This window comes from Euprymna scolopes, chromosome 9, assembly GCF_053919585.1.
Source record: "Euprymna scolopes isolate OS-2025 chromosome 9, ASM5391958v1, whole genome shotgun sequence".
Classification (NCBI taxonomy): domain Eukaryota; kingdom Metazoa; phylum Mollusca; class Cephalopoda; order Sepiida; family Sepiolidae; genus Euprymna; species Euprymna scolopes.
Genome location: NC_136490.1, coordinates 130,723,484 through 130,748,918, shown reverse-complemented (window position 1 = coordinate 130,748,918; position 25,435 = coordinate 130,723,484). Strand labels below are relative to the sequence as shown.

The following is a 25,435-nucleotide window of genomic DNA, read 5'->3' as shown; positions in this document are numbered from 1 at the left end:
TTTTTTTATTAAACAAAAAACGCTTTAAAATAAGTTTAAACATAAAAAAAACTTATCCAGATAAGTAGAAGAGTAACTTATGTTGCCTTTGGTAACATTTATTTATTTATTTATTTATTCATCCTTTTTTGTTTTGTTGGTTATTGTAAAAAAAAAATCGCCAAGTATATAATTATGTACATATGTAAGAAATATTTAAAAATGCTATTTGATTTTCATTAATATTCACTTACTTCTCTCCTTTAAGACTGACACTAAATGACCAGTTATCTCCTTTGTGTATGCACCATGTAATCAGCACTCTCTACTGATCTATTTACTGATTTGTTACTCCTGGCTTTTACCTTATCTTTCCCTATAAAATGACTGCAGAAATTCCCCTCTGAACCAAAGCATTGTAGGTTTGCAAAAACAGATGCCACATACAAATTCAATACATCTATGCTAATAGCCATTATCTTATGTAGCTTTCAAACACCATCATAGACACATTCAGTTGTGATAATAAAATGCTACATTGCATCCTATGAGCAGCACATAACAATCACAACATCTCTCATCATTCATGACCTACATGTCCTAAGATCATTCATGATATACATGTATTATTATCATTCACGATATACATGCATTATTATCATTCATGATATACATGTATTATTATCATTCATCATATACATGTGTTATTATCATTCATGATATACATGCATTATTATCATTCATGATATACATGTATAATTATCATTCATGATATACATGTATAATTATCATTCATGATATACATGTATAATTATCATTCATGATAAACATGCATTAATATCATTCATGATATACATGCATTTATATCATTAATGATATACATGTATAATTATCATTAATGATATACATGCATTATTATCACTCATGATATACATGCATTATTATCATTAATGATATACATGTATTATTATTATTAATGATATACATGCATTAATATCATTCATGATATACATGTATTAATATCATTAATGATATCCAAGTATTATAATCATTCATGATATACATGCATTATTATCATTCATGATATATATGTATTATTATCATTAATGATATACATGTATTATTATCATTCATGATATACATGCATTATTATCATTAATGATATACATGTATTATTATCATTAATGATATACATGTATAATTATCATTCATGATATACATGCATAATTATCATTCATGATATACATGTATTATTATCATTCATGATATCCAAGTATTATAATCATTCATGATATACATGCATTATTATCATTCATGATATATATGTATTATTATCATTAATGATATACATGTATTATTATCATTAATGATATACATGTATTATTATCATGAATGATATACATGCATTAATATCATTCATGATATACATGTATTAATATCATTCATGATATCCAAGTATTATAATCATTCATGATATACATGCATTAATATCATTCATGATATACATGTATTGTTATCATTCATGATATACATGTATTATTATCATTCATGATATACATGCATTATTATCATTAATGATATACATGTATTATTATCATTAATGATATACATGTATTATTATCATTAATGATATACATGCATTATAATCATTAATGATATACATGCATTATTATCATTCATGATATACATGTATTATTATAATTAATTATATACATGCATTATTATCACTCATGATATACATGCAATATTATCATTAATGATATACATGCATTATTATCATTCATGATACACATGTATTATTATCATTAATGATATACATGTATTATTATCATTAATGATATACATGTATTATTATCATTCATGATATACATGTATTATTATCATTAATGATATACATGCATTATTATCACTCATGATATACATGCATTATTATCATTCATGATATACATGCATTATTATCATTCATGATACACATGTATTATTATCATTAATGATATACATGTATTATTATCATTCATGATATACATGTATTATTATTATTAATGATATACATGCATTAATATCATTAATGATATACATGTATAATTATCATTCATGATATACATGCATAATTATCATTAATGATATACATGTATTATTATCATTCATGATACACATGTATTATTATCATTAATGATATACATGTATTATTATCATTAATGATATACATGTATTATTATCATTCATGATACACATGTATTATTATCATTCATGATATACATGCAATATTATCATTAATGATATACATGTATTATTATCATTCATGATATACATGCATTATTATCACTCATGATACACATGCATTATTATCATTAATGATATACATGTATTATTATCATTAATGATATACATGTATTATTATCATTAATGATATACATGTATTATTATCATTCATGATATACATGTATAATTATCATTAATGATATACATGTATTATTATCATTAATGATATACATGTATTATTATCATTAATGATATACATGTATTATTATCATTCATGATATACATGCATAATTATCATTCATGATATACATGTATTATTATCATTCATGATATACATGTATTGTTATCATTAATGATATACATGCATAATTATCATTCATGATATACATGTATTATTATCATTCATGATATACATGCATTATTATCATTAATGATATACATGTATTATTATCATTCATGATATACATGTATTGTTATCATTCATGATATACATGTATTATTATAATTCATGATATACATGCATAATTATCATTAATGATATACATGTATTATTATCATTCATGATATACGTGTATTATTATCATTCATGATATACATGCATTAATATCATTCATGATATACATGTATTGTTATCATTCATGATATACATGTATTATTATCATTCACGATATACATGCATAATTATCATTAATGATATACATGTATTATTATCATTCATGATATACGTGTATTATTATCATTCATGATATACATGCATTAATATCATTCATGATATACATGTATTGTTATCATTCATGATATACATGTATTATTATAATTCATGATATACATGCATAATTATCATTCATGATATACATGTATCATTAACATTCATGATATACATGTATTATTATCATTCATGATATACATGTATTATTATCATTCATGATATACATGTATTATTATCATTCATGATATACATGTATTGTTATCATTAATGATATACATGTATTGTTATTATCCATGATATACATGTATTGTTATCATTAATGATATACATGCATAATTATCATTCATGATATACATGTATTATTATCATTCATGATATACATGTATTGTTATCATTAATGATATACATGTATTATTATTATCCATGATATACATGTATTGTTATCATTAATGATATACATGCATAATTATCATTCATGATATACATGTATTATTATCATTCATCATATACATGCATTATTATCATTCATGATAAACATGCGTTATTATCATTCATGCTATACTTGCATTAATATCATTATTGATATACATGCATTATTATCATTCATGATATACATGCATTATTATCATTCATGATATACATGTATTATTATCATTCATTATATACATGCATTTATATCATTCATTATATAAATGCATTTATATCATTCATGATATACATGTATTATTATCATTCATTATATACATGCATTATTATCATTCATGATATACATGCATTATTATCATCCATGATATACATGTATTATTATCATTATTTATATACATGTATTATTATCATTCAGGATATACATGCATTATTGTCATTCATGATATACATGTATTATTATCATTCATGATATACATGCATTTATATCATTCATGATATACATGTATTATTATTATCATTCATGATATACATGCATAATTATCATTCATGATATACATTTATTATTATCATTCATGATATACATGTATTATTATCATTAATGATATACATGCATTAATATCATTAATGATATACATGCATTAATATCATTCATGATATACATGTATTATTATCATTCATTATATACCTGCATTTATATCATTCATGATATACATGTATTATTATCATTCATTATATACATGCATTATTATCATTCATGATATACATGTATTATTATCATTCATGATATACATGCATTTATATCATTCATGATATACATGTATTATTATCATTCATGATATACATGCATCATTATCATTCATGATAAACATGCATCATTATCATTCATGCTATACTTACATTAATATCATTATTGATATACATGCATTATTATCATTCATGATATACATGCATTATTATCATTCATGATATACATGCATTATTATCATTAATGATATACATGTATTATTATCATTAATGATATACATGTATCATTATCATTCATGATATACATGCATCATTATCATTCATAATATATATGTATCATTATCATTCATGATATACATGTATCATTATCATTAAATATATACATGTATTATGATCATTCATGATATACCTGCATTTATATCATTTATGATATACATGTATTATTATCATTCATGATATACATGTATTATTATCATTCATGATATACATGCATTATTATCCTTCATGATATACATGCATTATTATCATTCATGATATACATGCATTATTATTATTCATGATATACATGCATCATTATCATTTATGATATACATGTATCATTATCATTCATGATACACATGCATTATTATCATTCATGATATACATGTATCATTATCATTCATGATATACATGTATCATTATCATTCATGATATACATGTATTATTATCATTCATGATATACATGTATTATTATCATTCATGATATACATGCATCATTATCATTCGTTATATACATGCATCATTATCATTCATGATAAACATGCATCATTATCATTCATGATATACATGTATTATTATCATTCATGATATACATGTATTATTATCATTCATGATATACTTGCATTAATATCATTCATGTTATACATGTATTATTATCATTCATGATATACATACATCATTATCATTCATGATATACATGCATTTATATCATTCATGATATACATGTATTATTATCATTCATGATATACATGCATCATTATCATTCATGATATACATGTATTATTATCATTCATGATATACATGCATTATTATCATTCATGATACACATGTATTATTATCATTCATGATATACATGTATTATTATCATTCATGATATACATGCATTATTATCATTCATGATATACATGCATTATTATCATTCATGATATACATACATAATTATCATTCATGATATACATGTATTATTATCATTCATGATATACATGTATCATTATCATTCATGATATACATGCACTATTATAATTCATGATATACATGTATCATTATCATTCATGATATACATGCATTAGTATCATTCATGATATACATGTATCATTATCATTCATGATATACATGTATTATTATCATTCATGATATACATGTATTAATATCATTTATGATATACATGCATTATTATCATTCATGATATACATGTATTATTATCATTCATGATATACATGCATTATTATCATTCACGATATACATGTATTATTATCATTCATGATATACATGTATTATCATCATTAATGATATACATGCATTATTATCATTCAAGATATGCATGTATTAGTATCATTCATGATATACATGTATTAATATCATTCAAGATATACATGTATCATTATCATTCATTGTATACATGTATTAATATCATTCATGATATACATGTATTATTATCATCCATGATATACATGTATTATTATCATTCATGATATACATATATCATTATCATTCATGATATACATGTATTATTATCATTCATGATATACATGCATTAATATCATTCAAGATATACATGTATCATTATCATTCATGATATACATGTATTATTATCATTCATGATATACATGCATTATTATCATTCATGATATACATGTATTATTATCATTCATGATATACATGTATTATTATCATTCATGATATACATGTATTATTATCATTCATGATATACATGCATTATTATCATTCACGATATACATGTATTATTATCATTCATGATATACATGCATAATTATCATTCACGATATACATGCATTAATATCATTCATGATATACATGTATTATTATGATTCATGATATACATGTATTATTATCATTAATGATATACATGTATTAATATCATTCATGATATACATGCATTAGTATCATTCATGATATACATGTATCATTATCATTCATGATATACATGTATTATTATCATTCATGATATACATGTATTAATATCATTTATGATATACATGCATTATTATCATTCATGATATACATGTATTATTATCATTCATGATATACATGCATTATTATCATTCACGATATACATGTATTATTATCATTCATGATATACATGTATTATCATCATTAATGATATACATGCATTATTATCATTCAAGATATGCATGTATTAGTATCATTCATGATATACATGTATTAATATCATTCAAGATATACATGTATCATTATCATTCATTGTATACATGTATTAATATCATTCATGATATACATGTATTATTATCATCCATGATATACATGTATTATTATCATTCATGATATACATATATCATTATCATTCATGATATACATGTATTATTATCATTCATGATATACATGCATTAATATCATTCAAGATATACATGTATCATTATCATTCATGATATACATGTATTATTATCATTCATGATATACATGCATTATTATCATTCATGATATACATGTATTATTATCATTCATGATATACATGTATTATTATCATTCATGATATACATGTATTATTATCATTCATGATATACATGCATTATTATCATTCACGATATACATGTATTATTATCATTCATGATATACATGCATAATTATCATTCACGATATACATGCATTAATATCATTCATGATATACATGTATTATTATGATTCATGATATACATGTATTATTATCATTAATGATATACATGTATTAATATCATTCATGATATACATGCATTATTATCATTCATGATATACATGTATTATTATCATTCATGATATACATGTATTATTATCATTCATGATATACATGCATTATTATCATTAATGATATACATGTATTAATATCATTCATGATATACATGCATTATTATCATTCATGATATACATGTATTATAATCATTCACGATATACATGCATTATTATCATTCATGATATACATGCATCATTATCATTCATGATATACATGTATTATTATAATTAAATATATACATGTATAATTATCATTCATGATATACATGTATCATTATCATTCATGATACACATGCATTATTATCATTCATGATATACATGTATTATTATCATTAATGATATACATGTATAATTATCATTCATGATATACATGCATTAATATCATTCATGATATACATGTATTAATATAATTCATGATATACATGTATTATTATCATTCATGATATACATGTATTAATATCATTCATGATATACATGCATTAGTATCATTCATGATATACATGTATCATTATCATTCATGATACACATGCATTATTATCATTCATGATATACTTGCATTAATATCATTCATGATATACATGCATTATAATCATTCATGATATACATGTATCATTATCATTCATGATATACATGTATCATTATCATTCATGATATACATGTATTATTATCATTCATGATATACATGTATTATTATCATTCATGATATACATGTATTATTATCATTCATGATATTCATGTATTATTATCATTCATGATATACATGTATTATTATCATTCATGATATACATGCATTAATATCATTCATGATATACATGTATCATCATCATTCATGATATACATACATCATTATCATTCATGATATACATGTATCATTATCATTCATGACATACATGCATTATTATCATTCATGATATACATGTATTATTAATATAAATGATATACATGTATTATTATCATTCATGATATACATGCATTATTATCATTCATGATATACATGTATTAGTATCATTCATGATACACATGCATGTATATCATTCATGATATACATGCATTAATATCATTCATGATATACATGCATTATTATCATTCCTGATATACTTGCATTAATATCATTCAGGATATACATGTATTATCATCATTAATGATATACATGCATTATTATCATTCAAGATATGCATGTATTAGTATCATTCATGATATACATGTATTAATATCATTCAAGATATACATGTATCATTATCATTCATTGTATACATGTATTAATATCATTCATGATATACATGTATTATTATCATCCATGATATACATGTATTATTATCATTCATGATATACATATATCATTATCATTCATGATATACATGTATTATTATCATTCATGATATACATGCATTAATATCATTCAAGATATACATGTATCATTATCATTCATGATATACATGTATTAATATCATTCATGATATACATGTATTATTATCATTCATGATATACATACATCATTATCATTCATGATATACATGTATTATTATCATTCATGATATACATGTATTATTATCATTCATGATATACATGTATTAATATCATTCATGATATACATGTATTAATATCATTTATGATATACATGTATTAATGTCATTTATGATATACATGTATTATTATCAATCATGATATACATGTATCATTATCATTCATGATATACATGCATCATTATCATTCATGATATACATGTATTAATGTCATTCATGATATACATGTATTATCATTCATGATATTCATGTATTAATATCATTCATGATATACATGTATTAATATCATTCATGATATACATGCACTAATATCATTCATGATATACATGCACTAATATTATTCATGATATACGTGCATTAATATTATTCATGATATACATGCACTAATATCATTCATGATATACATGCACTAATATTATTCATGATATACGTGCATTAATATCATTCATGATATACATGCACTAATATTATTCATGATATACATGCACTAATATTATTCACGATATACATGCACTAATATCATTCATGATATACGTGCATTAATATTATTCATGATATACGTGCATTAATATTATTCATGATATACATGCACTATTAATATTCATGATATACGTGCACTAATATCATCTGCTATTAAATAATATAACATTTTCAATCTATTTTCTTTGTTCCTCTGCAGATTATGCGCAATACTTCAATCAGGTAGCAGAAGCTGTAGCACGAGTTGGTAGTGTGACCTTTGTAAGTCCAAATGATGGCCTTTCCTTGTCGACGCAAGAGCAAGCGGATCTCGCCCAACAAATGGCTCACACAGTGGTATTTGAGCATATCACTGAAGCCGATGCTGAGCATGCTGTTGTGGCTGAAGCAGCCGGAGTATTACCACCAGTCCATTTTGAGTCGGCTCAACCAATTCCTATCACAACTGCTGAAGCAGTGATTAAACCGCCAGTCGGCAAGGTAAGTAGTAATCAGACGTTACTAGATTTTCATTTTGTTCTAAATATAATGTATGTTTGGATCAATGAATATTTATGATTGTATTTGATTTAATGTCTGTTTTACATGCATTGGATGCTTTAAGAAATTGGCTTTCAAACTAACCTATCTCTGGCCAGGTTTTTATGTATTCCTTGTTCTCTTGTGCTACGCTACAAGAAATGCGGAGTTAAATGGAGATAATCTCAAAAAGATTTTAGTTATCGTCATTATCATCATCATATTTGATTTACTGTCTGTTTTGCATACTGGCATGTGTTGGACAGCTTTTAGAAATTGACTTCGGTGCTTGTTAGATAGCCGTCAGATCAATTTTTTAAATATGTCGTTTTAAGCGAAAACAATATTATATACTTAATTGTCATGTTGAAAATTCAAGGCCAGAGGAATTAGTTGGCCGAAACGTTGTGAATAAACAATCCAATAAAAGATGAAAAAAAAAACCAACAACTAATAAAGATGAGACTAGTATTCCGAAATAAAAATAAATTAATATATATAATGCTCATCTCAAAAAATGAATTCCAATTAAGGAATAATATATATATACCAATCGGTATGGACCCGACTATGGAAGATCAGATAATAAATAAACGTGGATTTATAAGATAAAAGAATCCAACCTTGATCGCCCTCCGGGGCCCGTGGCGCAGTTGATAGAGACGTTGAATCTCTACAGTTCCAGGTGAGCATTGTCTGAAGATAGCGGTTTCAATCCCACCCAAAAGCGTGCCAGAGATTAATTGGTGAGACGACAACAACTACGGATGGCAGTGATGGCTGAGAATGCAGTTAGGAGATTCGAAGTTCCTATTCGTCGCGGTTACCACCTGACGAAGGCCAGAGGAATTAGTTGGCCGAAACGTTGTGAATAAACAATCCAATAAAAGATGAAAAAAGAACAACTAATAAAGATGAGACTAGTAGTCCGAAATAAAAATAAATTAATACGTTGAAAATTCATTGAGTAGAAAGTTATTTATAGTTAAAAGTATTTTTTTACAGACAATTGGGTAAAATTGTATTTTGCTTAGATGTTATAAAGTAGACGGTGACGAGGGGACATAAACAGGGGACATAACTCTGAACCCGAATGTTGGATTACATTTAAATGACGACCAACACTTTTATTGTTCTTCAGTATTTCTATTGTGAAGGCATTTATTGAAATAAAATATAAGAAAAGGACATCATTGAAAAGTATACAAAAAAAATTAACAAAATTATATTGATACTATAATAGCGATAGACTTTTTTTTACTAAAAACAATAGCAGCTGTTCTACTCAATAAATTTTCATTATTTTTGGATATATTACTATTTTCCACATGAAAATTAAGTAATATTGTTTTTGTTTAAAATGACATATTTAAAAAAAAAAAAATCGATCTGGCGACTGTATCAACATGCAACTTGACTTCAAATTGGCTTCAAAACTAATTTATCTCTGGCCAGGTCTATCCCTCTTTCTCTCAAATCTGTCCTTATCACTTCCTCCTATGTTTTTCTTGGCCTTTCCCTGTGAACTAAACCTGTTACCTTAACTGTTCTACATCTACTATTTAGAAATATGGATAAAAAAAAGTTGAACTTTTGACAGCTAAGAGAAAGCATTGGTATTAGAAAATTTGGTGCTTGTGTGATATAATAGGATTAAAAGCACGATGATGTATTTATGTGTTATGTCAAAATCATGAAAAATTACGAAAAATGATTGAGTAGAAAAAATAATTGGCTATAGTCAACTATAAATACTTACTAACTGCCGGCGTAGCGCTACCAGAAGCGGTGACAAGGCAAATCAGTTCCTTCACTTTTATTGTTCTTCAGTATTTCTATTGTGAAGCGATTTATTGAAATAAAAGAAAAGGACATTATTGAAACGTATACAATAAGATTAACAAAATTATACAGATAAAAATAACACAATTAGTCTTTTTCAATAGTCATCTGCAAGAATTCCTGTGGCGGCGGAGAATCAAAGCCAACTATTTTGGGAATGTTATGTGTTAGATACATGTTTTTTTATGATGTTTGAAATTTTGTTTTTTGATTTCAATAATTTTATTTTTATACTGTCATAAACATATATTTACTATATAAATTATACAGCATAATCACGTTGACACACAGGTTCTCATTAGATCACCGAAGTTAAGCAACATTGCACCTGGTTAGTACTATATTGGTGACCAATTTGGGAATTCCAGGCGGTGTATGTAGTAAGACATCAACACCTCCCTGCAAGAGTTGCAAAAACCTAATGTCATCGTCATCTTCTCTAACAGGGATATATATTCAGCTGGGGACCGTTTGTGAATTTCATACTTCCATGGAACTTCCTCCTTTGGAGGAAGCTGGTTAAACCTACATAGGATTAGTGCCATTTCCTATTTTTTATATAAATTCAAATAAAAAACTTTTATTTTAAGAATTAAAAAAAATAACAACTTTTATTTTTATAATTTCATAAACGTATGTTTCATATAAAATTTCAAATAAAATAAAACCTTTCATTTTTTTAATATTTTGTTATTAGAAGTGCAAATAAAGACTAATCGTGTTATTTTTATCTGTATAATTTTATTGTATACGTTTCAATAATGTCCTTTTCTTTTATTTTATTTCAATAAACCGCTTCACAATAAAAATACTTTGTCACCGCTTCTGGTAGCACTACACCGGAAGTTAGGAAGTACATTAGCTGACTATAACCAAATAATTGCAAGAAAAAATAAAATTTTATTGAATTATACAGTTTTATTGTTTTGATTGATGTGGAAGAGTTTTTAAAAGTAAAGGGAAGTAACTGCAATGTATGATTTTGACAAATTCGTCATTTCAAAATAAAAAATGGTGGACTGCTAATATATTTTTTTTGTTGTTGTAAAATATAATCTTCTATTTGATCATTTTTCATAATTTTTGGAATTTTTACTAATTTTGACATGACATGTAAGTACGTAATCATGTTTTTATTTTTTTACCTAAAATGCATTTTTTGTAATTTACATTATACAGGGTGGAATGATAAAAGTGTCGCCCTAAAGACCACAACACTACAGCTTCATTTTAAAACGTTTATTGTAAAAAATCAATTCAAGTAACATGATTATGTAGTAGAGCTAACAGCTATCTAATGTAGCTGCCTTCAGCTTCAATCACCGCCTCGATACGGATCCAGAACTGGGAGCTTGCCTTTTCCACAAGTGCCACCGGGAGCTTGGCAAATACAGGGCTCTACATTGCAAGTGAAACAGTTGCATTTGCGAGTGATTTTTCAAAGTGGCGACTAGAAATAATGAAACGCTTATCTTTTGGCGATCGTCTTTTTTTTCACTGACAGTTTTCCAAGGGTAACTACTGAGTGAAAAATATCTTTTCAACTTTTTTTATAATAAAATGAACAAAGTTAAATTATTTAAACAATAAAAGTTTAATAAAACAATATACTCTTTTTTAATGAAGGCTGTTTAAAAAAACATCTGAAGAAATCAGAATGTTTATACCTTCAAGTATCAACATAAAATTTGTTGTATATTTAGAATTACACTTATTTAAAAATATACAGAAAAATCTTTATGATGTACATACTCCTCACAGAACGAAGATGTCATATTCTAAAAGTCATGTGGGTTTGGCTAATAGCATTTCTATTTGGCTTGTAAACGAGAATATTTAGTTGTCAAAGGTTAACTAAATATAAATTTGTCTATAGAGCCCTGGAATACTTGGTGGATGGTGGTGATCAGGCTAACTTTGGTGTTGTAGGAGGTCATGTTGGTGATGTTCTTGATGTATGACCAAATGAAGTAGTCCAGCAGGTTCGGGTCGGGGGAGGAGGGAGGCAAGTGAGAGGAGTACAAAGTCGTAGCACTCCTTCTGAAGCCAAGTTAGGGTTCCTTTGGACTTGTGCGCCAGCGCCAAGTCCTGCTGCCACACCCAGGATCTGCCAGTGGCCACCTGATTGCACCAGGGGATCACCACATTCTTCAGCATATCCAGGTACACTTTGGTGTTGATTTTCAAGTTGACTTTGAAGATGTGAGATGGCATGATGTGGTCTTCACTTGAAACCACACAAGACCATGGCCAGAAACTTTGTTTTTGTTCCTGTTATTCGTGGCAATCTAGTGAGCATTTTGAGGGTGCTGGCAATGGTTCTGTTGTCATAATTTGAATCAGTAGAAAGCATAAGTTGTACAGCGGTGCATCTCTGATCTCACTCGTTGAACATTGTGTCACTTTCAGACATGATAGAAGGTTCCTATTACTCCTGGGATTTGTACACAACTGGCCAAATTGTAGATGGTCAGCAACAAAAAAAATAAAACCGGTTTTTATCAAATCGAAATGGAATTATGTCATCTTTTCTAGGGCGACAATTTTATCGTTCCACTTTACACTGCACTAGCACTGAATTTTTTGTCAGTGTTTGTGATGTACCAATGTCATTGTGACTCTATTATGGCTGCAGGAGATTTACATGCATTTTTGTATCTTACATAGACAAAGACATGACACAAGCAAATAGACGAATTGCCAGAATTTCAAAAAGTCCATATTGTAAGTTAATCATATTTAGTCAGTAAGGATTCATATGCCATAAAACAAAAATAAATCGAACAAAACAGCTTTTCAACTGGGGTCATGATTTTACAGAGTTGTTTAACTGATACATATTATAGAGTGAATTAATTCAGTTGTAAGTTATCTCTTTTGGAGGTTAAAGGTTCAATCCTCAATATGAGCGACATTCAAAATACAATTGCAAATTACTTAGTACCCAGTTATGGTTATCGGAATGAGAGCATGTTACCCTCATGGATTAAATAGAAGGTTCCATTTGAAATTTCATGCAGATTTCTGTGTTCGACAAGATACACCTGAAGAAGGTTAACCAAAACATTGTGAAAATAACACTCAAGATAAGAACAGTAGCTTGAATAATCCAAATAATACGAAACTTGAATATATTTCTATACTGAATTTTTTTCTTTTGGCTTTATATGTAGATTTATGTTTTTACTCTCTTTTTTCTTTTTTAAAACTTTCCAGTTTGAGACGTTTTCTTATTTTTTATAACTTCACCAATTATTTTATATGAATACTAAGGCTAAGAATTTTTTTTTCCATTGTTTTTTTATGGAGCGTATAAGCTCATAATAGATATTGGACTCATATCTGAATTAAAATATTCTTTTAGCTTTAAATAAATCCCATAAAGTATTGATATGTTAACCAAATCATTTTAAAAAAGAAGCAAAAATAATTAAAAAATAAAACAACGAACAAAAAAATGGCAAATTATTGCTACAAAGAATTTCTTACTTTTGTTATTTAAACATTGTCAAACATCAACCAAATCATCTTTAAAACATTTGTTCATTATTAAGCATTGACTAAGTCATCTTAAAAAACGTTTGTTGTAAAACATCATCCAAATCATTTTGAAAAATATTTGCTATAAAACATCGATTAAATCATCTTGAAAAATATTTGTCATATATCAACCAAAATCATCATAAAGAAATTTCTTGTAAAACATCTACCAAATCATTTAAAAAAACATTTGCTATAAAAAAATTAATGAAATCATCTTGAAAAACATTTGTCATACATCAACCAGAATCATATTGGAAAAACATTTATTATCAAGCATCGACTAAATCATTTTAAAAAACATTTGCGATAAAGCATTCATTAAATCGTCCTGAAAAACATTTGTTATACATCAACCAGAATCATATTGGAAAAACATTTATTATCAAGCATCGACTAAATCATCTTAAAAAACATTTGCTATAAAACATTCATTAAATCGTCCTGAAAAACATTTGTTATACATCAACTAAAATCATCTTACAAACATTTCTTGTAAAACTTCTACCAAATCATTTTGAAAAAAACATTTCTTGTAAAACATTTATCAAATCATCTGAAAATATCATTTGTTGGAAAATATTGTTTTTCTTACAATGAACTAGCCTGGGTGCCCGCCATTGCCTGGGTGTTTGGAGGTGTGTGTTGAGCCCAAAAAAATAAAAAATAGTAGTAGGCAGGCAGGCTCGAACCCGTGACGCAAAGGCAGAAAAGAAAGTGAAAGAAAATCTGACATCTTAGCCAATGTCTCCGTGATGGAAGTCAAAAGCGTTGAAATTAACCGAAGTCAATCCAATGGTGACGATGACTTGATAAAATGTCGGCGAAAAAAATCAACCCCCTTGTACAAAATGGCTGAGTTTAGGGTGAAGGAATTAATGTTTTTGGTCAATTTTTTGATAATTTTCATCCAAGATGTCGAGCTTCAAAATGATACCGATCTTGTCAGGATCTATCGTCTCTGTCGAAAGTTTTTGTAAGGCATACATACATACATACATACATACATACATTTAAACAGACAGGTGAGATTTATATTATAGATTAGACAAAATCAAGTAGATTGCAACATTTAAGCTTCTATTAATTCTTGAAATTTATTTTTATATTAGTTCTTTGTAAATATGTTGATTTTTTTTTTTTTCATTTTTAGTTATTTTTTATTATTATTGATTTTAGGGTCCGTATCGCTGTGAAACCTGTGATAAAGTCTACCCAAAATGGAACCAACTGCAGCGCCACATCCGAACGCATGATGACGACAAACCGTTCCGCTGTACAGTGTGCAATGATTCCTTCAATATTGAGGCTAATCTCAAGCTTCACCTAGCGACTCATCCCCAGAATGATAATCGGCAGCCAACATGTCCTGAATGTGGCAAAACATTTACCCGTACTGCTAGCCTAAAAGCCCACATCATACTACATGTTAAGGAAGAAAGCCTCATGTGCACTGAATGTGGAGATGAGTTTAGTTTGCAGGTAAATATCGTTTGAACTTGAGTGATCTTTATTAAATGTAAGTTACCATTGGTTACAGAATAAGTCTCACCATATTCTATTATAGAGAAATAACAATGGGAAGAGAACGTATTGTCTTCACGACACACACACACACACACACACACACACACACACACACACACACACACACACATATCATTCAAACACTACTGTGTTTGAATATATGGTTAAGTGGCAGTTTTAATCATTTTAGAACTTAAAGCTTCACCGCTCACTTATTTTTTGACCAAATTTCAAACAATTATTACAGTTTATAGATCATCTTCTCAGCTATATTTGTGGCAAAAAATTTTCAATTTTCGTTCAGTAAAGCAAAAGTTATGATGAATTTTCTGGTGTTCAAAATCATAAGAATATGTAAGAAGGTGAGCGACGCTTTTTATGATTGGTTTCCATCTACTGTCGCGAAAAGAGAAGTAACTCATGAAACAGAATGAAAGCATGAAAGGGAGATAATTGGGAGTATTGTATTGAAAGCAGAAGAATGCCGTATATTGTTATTACATATGTGTTTATGGAGGCAAAAAAATAAGACTGAAATTAAACAAAGAACAAGTGAATTTATTGGAAACCTGGAAAAATCATGGATTATAGAAAAATGCCAGCATGAAAAGTAATATGGTTAAGCTTAAACATGGAAAAGTAAAGGACTAGTTTTTAAAACTGGAAAAGAAAAGGACAAGATATTCTAGTAAAAAATATAATAAATTTATAACTTAAAATATTGCAGCATTAAGAATTTTTTTTCCAAAATTCAATTTATAACATTATATAATCAATTCTTAATGCTGCAATATTTTAAGTTATAAATTTATTATATTTTTTACTAGAATATTTTGTCCTTTTCTTTACCAGTTTTAAAAACTAGTCCTTTTACTTTTCCATGTTTAAGCTTAACCATATTACTTTTAATACTCGCATTTTTCTATAATATATATATATATATATGGAAATGGAAGCCTCCGTTCAGTCTTGAAAGACAATGAATATCCCCTGTAAGGGTACTGCATGTGTAATTATGAAGCAAGGGTTGCATAATCTCCAACCACACCTCTCTTGAATCAGCGCTGCTTGAGTTCAGTGGCAACTGGAAACAATGTGCAAGATAAGCAGAGAGCACATGCAGCACCGGGAATTCCCAAATGGTCATCCATTTTAGTACTGGCAAGCTCAACATTGCTTAACTTTGGTGATCTAATGGTAACCGGTGTGTTAACATGATTATACCATATATATATATATATATATATGTATATAAAGTGGCCTGGCAAGGCCACAGTGGAGACAACCAACGCAGCAATACTGAAGTCGGCCTGCAAGACACTATATATACAAATGTAAGCAAATTTGGGCATATTTTATTGTTTTGAAAATATAGGTCCTTTTTTACTAATTGTCATAAAATTTTAATCATAGAATAGTATTATAATCTTCAAACAAGCCTGCAAATTTTCATGTCCCATAGAACCAAAGATATGAGCATTTCAATATTTAATTTGGCTACCAGTATGGATGGATATATATATATATATATATATATAATTTCCATACTGGTAGCCAAATTTTGACTTAGTCTGTAATCAATGTTACAGTATGAAGTGTATATATATATGGGGGGTGTTCTCATCCCAGCTTTTATATCCTAATTAAATTGCAAAATTTGCACCACAAACTGCAACATGTTTCCTTGAATCACCACTTAAACTGGATGGAGACTGTGTTTTTCACAGAGGAACTTCTAGTTACTTGGTTCTTTTTTTTTTTTTTTTTTTTTAAATATTTCAATACTGCTTTGCACTCAATAAGGACCCAAAAAACTTTGCAAAAAATCTTCTTCTCCTATTGTATATTTGGTACTCTTGCATAATTTGACCTGAATTCTCGTAAATTCCCGTCAAGCATGGATCGGGCGAGACTGGCAAATATCGGTGTCAGCCGAGCGTCGTTACAGACTAATGGAAAAAATAAAACAAACCGGAAAAAATATAAATGCAAATAATTAAAAATAACAAAACAAACGTACCTGGAAAAATGAAAATAATTTATTTCATTTTAGTATTTATTTATTTATTTATTTATTTATTTTTTATTTTTTATTTATTTATTTATTTATTTTTTATTTATTTATTTTTATTTTTTTATTCTTTGTTTATTTATTTATTTATTTTTTATTTTTTTGCAAAATATTTATCAACAGAAAGTTTGTTTTTTTTCTCCAAGAAAAGATTTTTTAACCGTATAATTGTTAGGTGTAAATTCAAGTTTGGGTTTTTTGTTTTCTTTTTTGTAACCATATTTTTTTTTCTTGTTTTTTATTTATTTTCAAGACTTGTTGTTCAGTTAAGTTCTTTTGGTGGCACTGTCCATTTGTACATCTCCAGGAGAAACCATCCTTTATGCACAATCTTTTTTTAAGTAAACATTTGTGTTTACACTTGTTGCACCTCATTTTTTGGGGACAGCAATGTCTTCTTCTGACAATATGAGATTGTTTGCATCGATGTTTTCATTTCTTTTTCTAACATGTATAGATTTATTTTCTTGCCTGTCATTTTTTTGTTTGGCGAGTTTGAAAATATATTTGTTTGTCAACTTTTCTTTTTTTTTTTTTTTTTTGTTGGTTTAGTCGCTTTCTTCCAATTCGAATGTCGTCTGCTTCCATTTAGATAGCGCTTTTTCTTTGGCTAATCAAACTCCCAAAAATTCAATTAAAAAAAAAATAATAAGTAATTAATCAGAAAAAAGAAATCACCCCCCCCCCTTAATATCACCTTAAAAATTACTAAAAACATAACAGAAAAAAAAATTAAATAAATAAAATAAAAAGTCGAGTTAGCATTTCAACAATTTGAACAACGCTTGGCTGACACCGATAATTGCTGGTCTCGCCTGATCCATGCTTGACGGGAATTCACGAGAATTCTGGTCAAATTATGGAAGAGAACCATATATTTTCTCTGTTTGTCGTATTTTCATTTTATTTCTTTTCTTTTTTTTTTTCTTCTTTTATTCACTTGTCCCTTTATATCTTTATATTTTTGTACTTATTTTTTATATCTATTTTATTTCCCTATTTTTATTCTCCTATATTTAATAACTTTGTATTCCTCTCTGGACATACACACACAAACAACTCATCTTTATTTAATAGATTCCCCAAGGAACGAGTCAGTATTTTCTTTCTAAATTAGTACATGAATTAGCTGAAAACTGCACCCTTCCTGACTAAACCTGACCTAGTTGATTTGTAGTATTTTACTTTTAGCTGGACATACACACACAGACAACTGTCCTGATATATATGATTGTATCATTGTAATTTCCTAGATGTAAATCCACTGAAACTCCTGTGTTTATCAAAAAGTGATCAATAACAAGCAGAGCATAATTATAGTATATTAATTTATATGCAGGTTATTGGCTACATATATATGGCACAATCATGCTGACACACCAGTTCTCACAAGATCACCGAAGTTAAGCAACGATGAGCCTGGCTAGTACCAGATAAGTGACCATTTGGGAACGCTACGCACTGTATGCGCTCTCGGCATTGTTTATCATGGCATTGTTTCTAGTCGTGCTGAACTTATATATAATTGCAACTGCAATTAAAACAGTGTCGGCTTAGGAGAGATGTGGTTGGATATTGGACAACTCTTGCCACAATAATTTGATGTGTAGGCACCCTTCAATGGATATCCATAATCTGACAAGACTGAATGAAGCCATATTGGCTACATATGTGCATACATATTTCTACTGCAGCTCCTTTTGAGAAGCAGCATCTTCAAGCTAGACTTTTTTCTGTGAAACCAGGTTTTAAATAGTCATTCTTTCATACAAAGTTTTCCATTTGAACAAATCATAAGAAAGAAAAATAAAGAAAGAAGATAGATAGCACAGAAAATAGGTTGAGAGATAAGAGAGAGTGAAATAGGCTGCTCATAATTTGCGATGTAAACATCTTTGCACTAAATTCCTTTACCATTTGTTATTATTTCTCTATTATGTTAATCTGAGATGTTTATCTATACCTGTATTTTTGGAGGTATGTATATGGAGACTATGATAGAAAAAGAAGTTGGCACGTTCAGTAGTACGGTCGTAGTAATAAGAGTTTATGGAGTGGAGGTCAAAGAACGGCTAAAATTGACTCTGACCACTCTAAAATCTACACCACAGGCATAGACAAACATCTCAAAATAATAAATAATGATGAAAGGGAAATGAAAAAAAATGATAAAGGAATTTAGTACAAAGATATTTACATCACAAATTTTGAGTAGCCTGTCCATTAATGCTGCTTCTTAAAAGGAGTTGTGGTAGAAACAAGTATGCACATGTGTAGCGAATAATGTTTGTATAAATAAATATACTATATGCATATATATATCATCTATCTATCTATCTATCTATCTATCATTACTTAAAAGGAACTTTGTATGTGTGCGCACGTGTTTATTCCCTATAGACTCCTAAATAACTTGGCGACTTTTTTTCGAAATTTCACACAAATGTATTTTATGCGCCTATCAGTGTTCTTAGCTAGCTTTTGTATCAGAATGCTTTCGATAAGTTCTGATAATCAAAAAATCTGATGAAAGAAAGTGATTTTGACCAAAGTTAATGCCTTATACAGCTATCCATTGCAAGTACATTTTGAGAAGTTTTATTACCGCACAAGCAGAAAGACCCAGCATATAAAATCAACATGTATAACCGGTATAATGATATGACAGAGCGTGTTTGAAAGGAATGTTTCTGTTTAGAGTACAATTGAACCATAATACTTGACTATTGCATTTTAAACTTTAATTCAATCCATTATTCCTATATAAAATAATTTTATAAAATCAACAGTAGGTTTTCTACAGTGCAATGTAAACTTTAATGTATTATGAATTAAGTTACTTCAAGAAGTCATGTGAAGTTTCCTCTTGGTACATCATGATGGGTCCCAAACTAGAGTAGGCAATTACTTGATTTGATTGAAAAATGGTTGATTTTACGATTTTGATGACAATAAAATATATGGGAGGGTGAAAAATTCATTGATCCTCATTCAATCCCGGACTGTCCCTCGAGTATAAAGAATATATGCAAGGATATATATAACAATATTAATCAACATAATATTAACGTTTAACGTTCATTGTACATGTTGCCATGTGCTTAGAGCCCTATCTTTGGCACATCTTTATTTATTCCACTTTCTCTCAAGTATATTCTTATGACTTTCTCTCATGTTTTCCTTGCCATTCTGCTGTAAGCTGAAATGGCTACCTCAATTGTTCTGTACTAACCCAAGAATTATTTTAATGTGGCTATACTATGGAAGTCTTTTCTTCTACACACGACGTCTCTATACTGTTCAATTTTAATCTTCCTCAGAGATCATCAGATCTAAGTCTGTCTTTAAGATTTGCATTACACTTTCATTGTACCATTCTAATATTATTACTACTCTAAAATTGATTAAGATGCTCCGGGACCATCTGAAGACGTGGTTACACACCATCAAAACCGACGTCGAACCTACCTTTGGTTCATAGGTCTACAGTGTTTGCCACTGATCCCAGAACTGTTTGCCTATAACTATCTTAGTTGCTGCTGATCCTCATGCATGGTCTGTGTTCATCCGGGATGCCGTGTATTCTATGGGAGAAGCTGGTTCAATCCATCCTGGATGAATGCTGCCAAAGTTAAATAATGACACTTAACTGGTTACTCAACTAGATCAGATAAATTCTTGTTCTGGAATCCTGTAAGACCAGGAGACTAAAAAAAAGATATACTGTAACATAGTTAACTGATCATTTGTGGAGAGAAAAATCAATGTTCTTCATCAAGTCAACGTTTAAGAGGTAGAGAAAAATCTTAGTTGAACGCTAAGATATTTATATTTTCAATATATATATATTGACTGAAACATACTCATGAATGTTTATTGATGCCCAAATGTTTATGTAAAACTAAATAAAAAAGTATATGTTGCTCTATCTTGGTATTGAGCACTCTTGTATAAACCTCATTAAATCATTAAATTCATTGGATGCTTTAACTCTGAATAATATTAACCTGGAATAATTATTTTAAATATACAGATCAAGTTTTAGTCCCAGAGAAGGGCCCCTTGATTTCTGAGAACTACCTGAAGTGAAATGAAAACAAAAGGACGATGTCTTCAGAGGTTCCAGCCATTTTATCAAGTTTTGAAGATTCGTTTGTTGTGTTCCAGATTTCTTGGAGTTGTGATCCTCCTAAGAACAAGTCATGGGACTATGATACATTGTGAATTGAGAACACACAACTGCTGAGCTTGAGTAACCAGTCATAGTCAGCTAATGTATCGGGTTGACAAGGAAGTTCTGCGGATTTTAACTTTTAAATTCAGATGATCAGATCTTGGCTCAAACAAGAATTTATTGATCGAAATAAGCAACATCAGAATCAACACACTTTTGCCAACACAAAACAAGTGTATTTATGCTAGTAACATAAAAATCTTGCATTCTGGTGGTGATGAAGTCACTGAAGGACTTTTTTGATATCACTTGAAGCTGTCAAGATGCTTCAAAAAGTGGTAGTCAGTAGGTGAGAGGTCTGGAGAGTGTGGTGGATGAATCAGAGTTTTGTAGCCCAATTTGTTCAACTTCTTCAGGGTCGGTTTAGCAACGTGCGATCAGGCATTGTCATAGATGATACTTGCGCCTTTTCTGTTGGGTGTTCTCGAAGTTTCTGATGCATTTCATCTATTTGTTGACAGTACTTGTTTGGTGTGATGCTTTCACTTGCATTCAAAAAACTGTAATGGATGAGATTGGTCACAGACCACCAAACGGTGACCATGACCTTGTTTTGGTGCAACTCTGACTTCGGGAAGTGTTGTGGAGATTTGTTGGTGTCTAGCCACTCAGCTGAGCAATGACGGTTGTTGTAAAGAGCCCACTTTTCATTGCAAATCACAATCTAGTTGAGAAACGGGTTGTTCTTGTTACGTAAAAGAAGGGAAGATAACACTTCATAAGTGTGTTTCTTTTTGGATGCCGTTCAATTTGTGAGGCACTCATTTATCAAGTTTTTTGTCTTTCTAATCTCTCTCAGGTAGTTGGAAATCGTCGTATACATTACCTCTAATTCAGAAGCAAGTTCTCGAACATTTGTGCATGAATTGACTTCGACTAAGGCTCTTAATTGATCGTTGTTAACATCCGATGGCCGACCACTACACTCATCATATTGAAGACTCTTGTTGCCGCCATGAAATTTCTTAAACCACCATTGTGCTGTGTGTTCAGTAGTAATTCCTGGACCAAATGCCTCATTGATATCGCAAGCTGCTTCAGCAGTTTTTCAGCCTAGCTTGAATTGAAATAAGAAAATTGTGAAATTTTTTTTTTTGTTTCATTTTATATTCAACATTCTGAAAAATAGACAATTTATATTCAACATTCTGAAAAATAGAAAATTTTAAAACGATTATAATTTAAACAATTAGATAGAGTGAAAAACACTTTTTTGAAATGATATATAATGTATAAGTATTATAAAAAAAACTTATTTGAAATCAAAATTTAAAATTCTGCCTGAACCTTCTTGTCAACCTAATACTTCCTAACTTTTTGTGTAGCACTACCGGAAGTGGTGACAAGGCAAATCAGTTCCTTCATTTTTTTCTCGCACGCCTATATTTTCCCTGTGCATGTACTCTTTTTTTATTCCGTTTTTCTGATATTTTTATACATTCATTAACATATATTCATTATATAAATTTAAATAAAAAACTTTTATTTTTAAAATAAAAAAAAGTCTTTTATTTTTGTAATTTCATAAACATATTTCTTATAAAAATAAATTTCATAAACATATTTCTTATAAAATAAAATAAAAACATTTTTTAAATTTTGTCATTAAAAGTGCCATTAAAGATTAATTATGTTATTTTTATCTGCATAATTTTGTTAATTTTTATTGTATACGTTTCAACAATGTCCTTTTCTTATATTTTATTTCAATAAATCACTTCACTGTAGAAATACTGAAGAACAATAAAAATAAAGGAACTGATTTGCCTTGTTACCACTTTCGTTAGCACTATGCTGGAAGTTAGGAAGTATGTTAGTTGACTATAACTGAGTAAGCTTTATTTAAAGTAATTTAACATTGGCTAGAAAATAGGTTTGATTTTATTATTTTATAGAAAAATGCATCATAGCCATTGATATTTGGTGATTAGACAATCTTATCTTTTAATAAAGAATGAAGGTTGATAATGTACATATGAACGTGAAATTGCTCTGGTATATTATTATATAGATTCTTCTTTCCTTTGTAGGGCCAGTTAGTTCGACACATGAGGGAACATCGTCAGGACCAGGAAGGCAAGCGATCATACCCCTGTCGTCAATGCACACAAGAATTTCCCAAATTGACATTATTAAGGGAACATATGAAGCAGCATTACCGAATCAAGTGAGCAATTCTTACACTATCATATGACCATTTTTTTATTTTTTTATTTATTTATTCATTTTTTTTTTACATGGTGGGCATCACTACTCAAGGCCCAGAGACCACTTGGGGATAAGGGTTATTCCGTGTACAGTATGGGATAGTATCGTAGTAATTGTTAGTATTGTAGATTTGATAAAATGTCTTACTTAAGGAGGCAGTTCATCAGGAATTTATTTATGTTGGACTTGAAGACATCCAAGTTGTAGTCAGGTAGGAAACAGGCAAACGGAAGAGAGTTCCACAGGCGTGCAGTTCTAAAAAAGAAGCTTTGTTCATGGAATCTACGTTTTGATTTAGGCACAGATAAAGAGTGGAGAAAATTATTGACAATGGTTTCAGCTAGACGGGTGTTTATCGTGAAAAATTG

At 28.5% G+C, this 25,435-nt stretch overlaps 1 protein-coding gene across 1 annotated transcript in view; it reads left to right on the top strand.

Moving 5' to 3' along the window:
- LOC145284833 (zinc finger protein 236-like) overlaps positions 1 to 25,435 on the top strand; it is a 113,924-nt gene that overhangs the window by 7,618 nt on the left and 80,871 nt on the right. Inside the window, exons 2-4 of the mRNA XM_080133809.1 lie at positions 9,326 to 9,606; positions 16,207 to 16,509; positions 24,890 to 25,026. Of these exons, the coding sequence (XP_079989935.1) occupies positions 9,326 to 9,606; positions 16,207 to 16,509; positions 24,890 to 25,026 (721 nt within the window). The remainder of the gene's footprint in view (positions 1 to 9,325; positions 9,607 to 16,206; positions 16,510 to 24,889; positions 25,027 to 25,435) is intronic.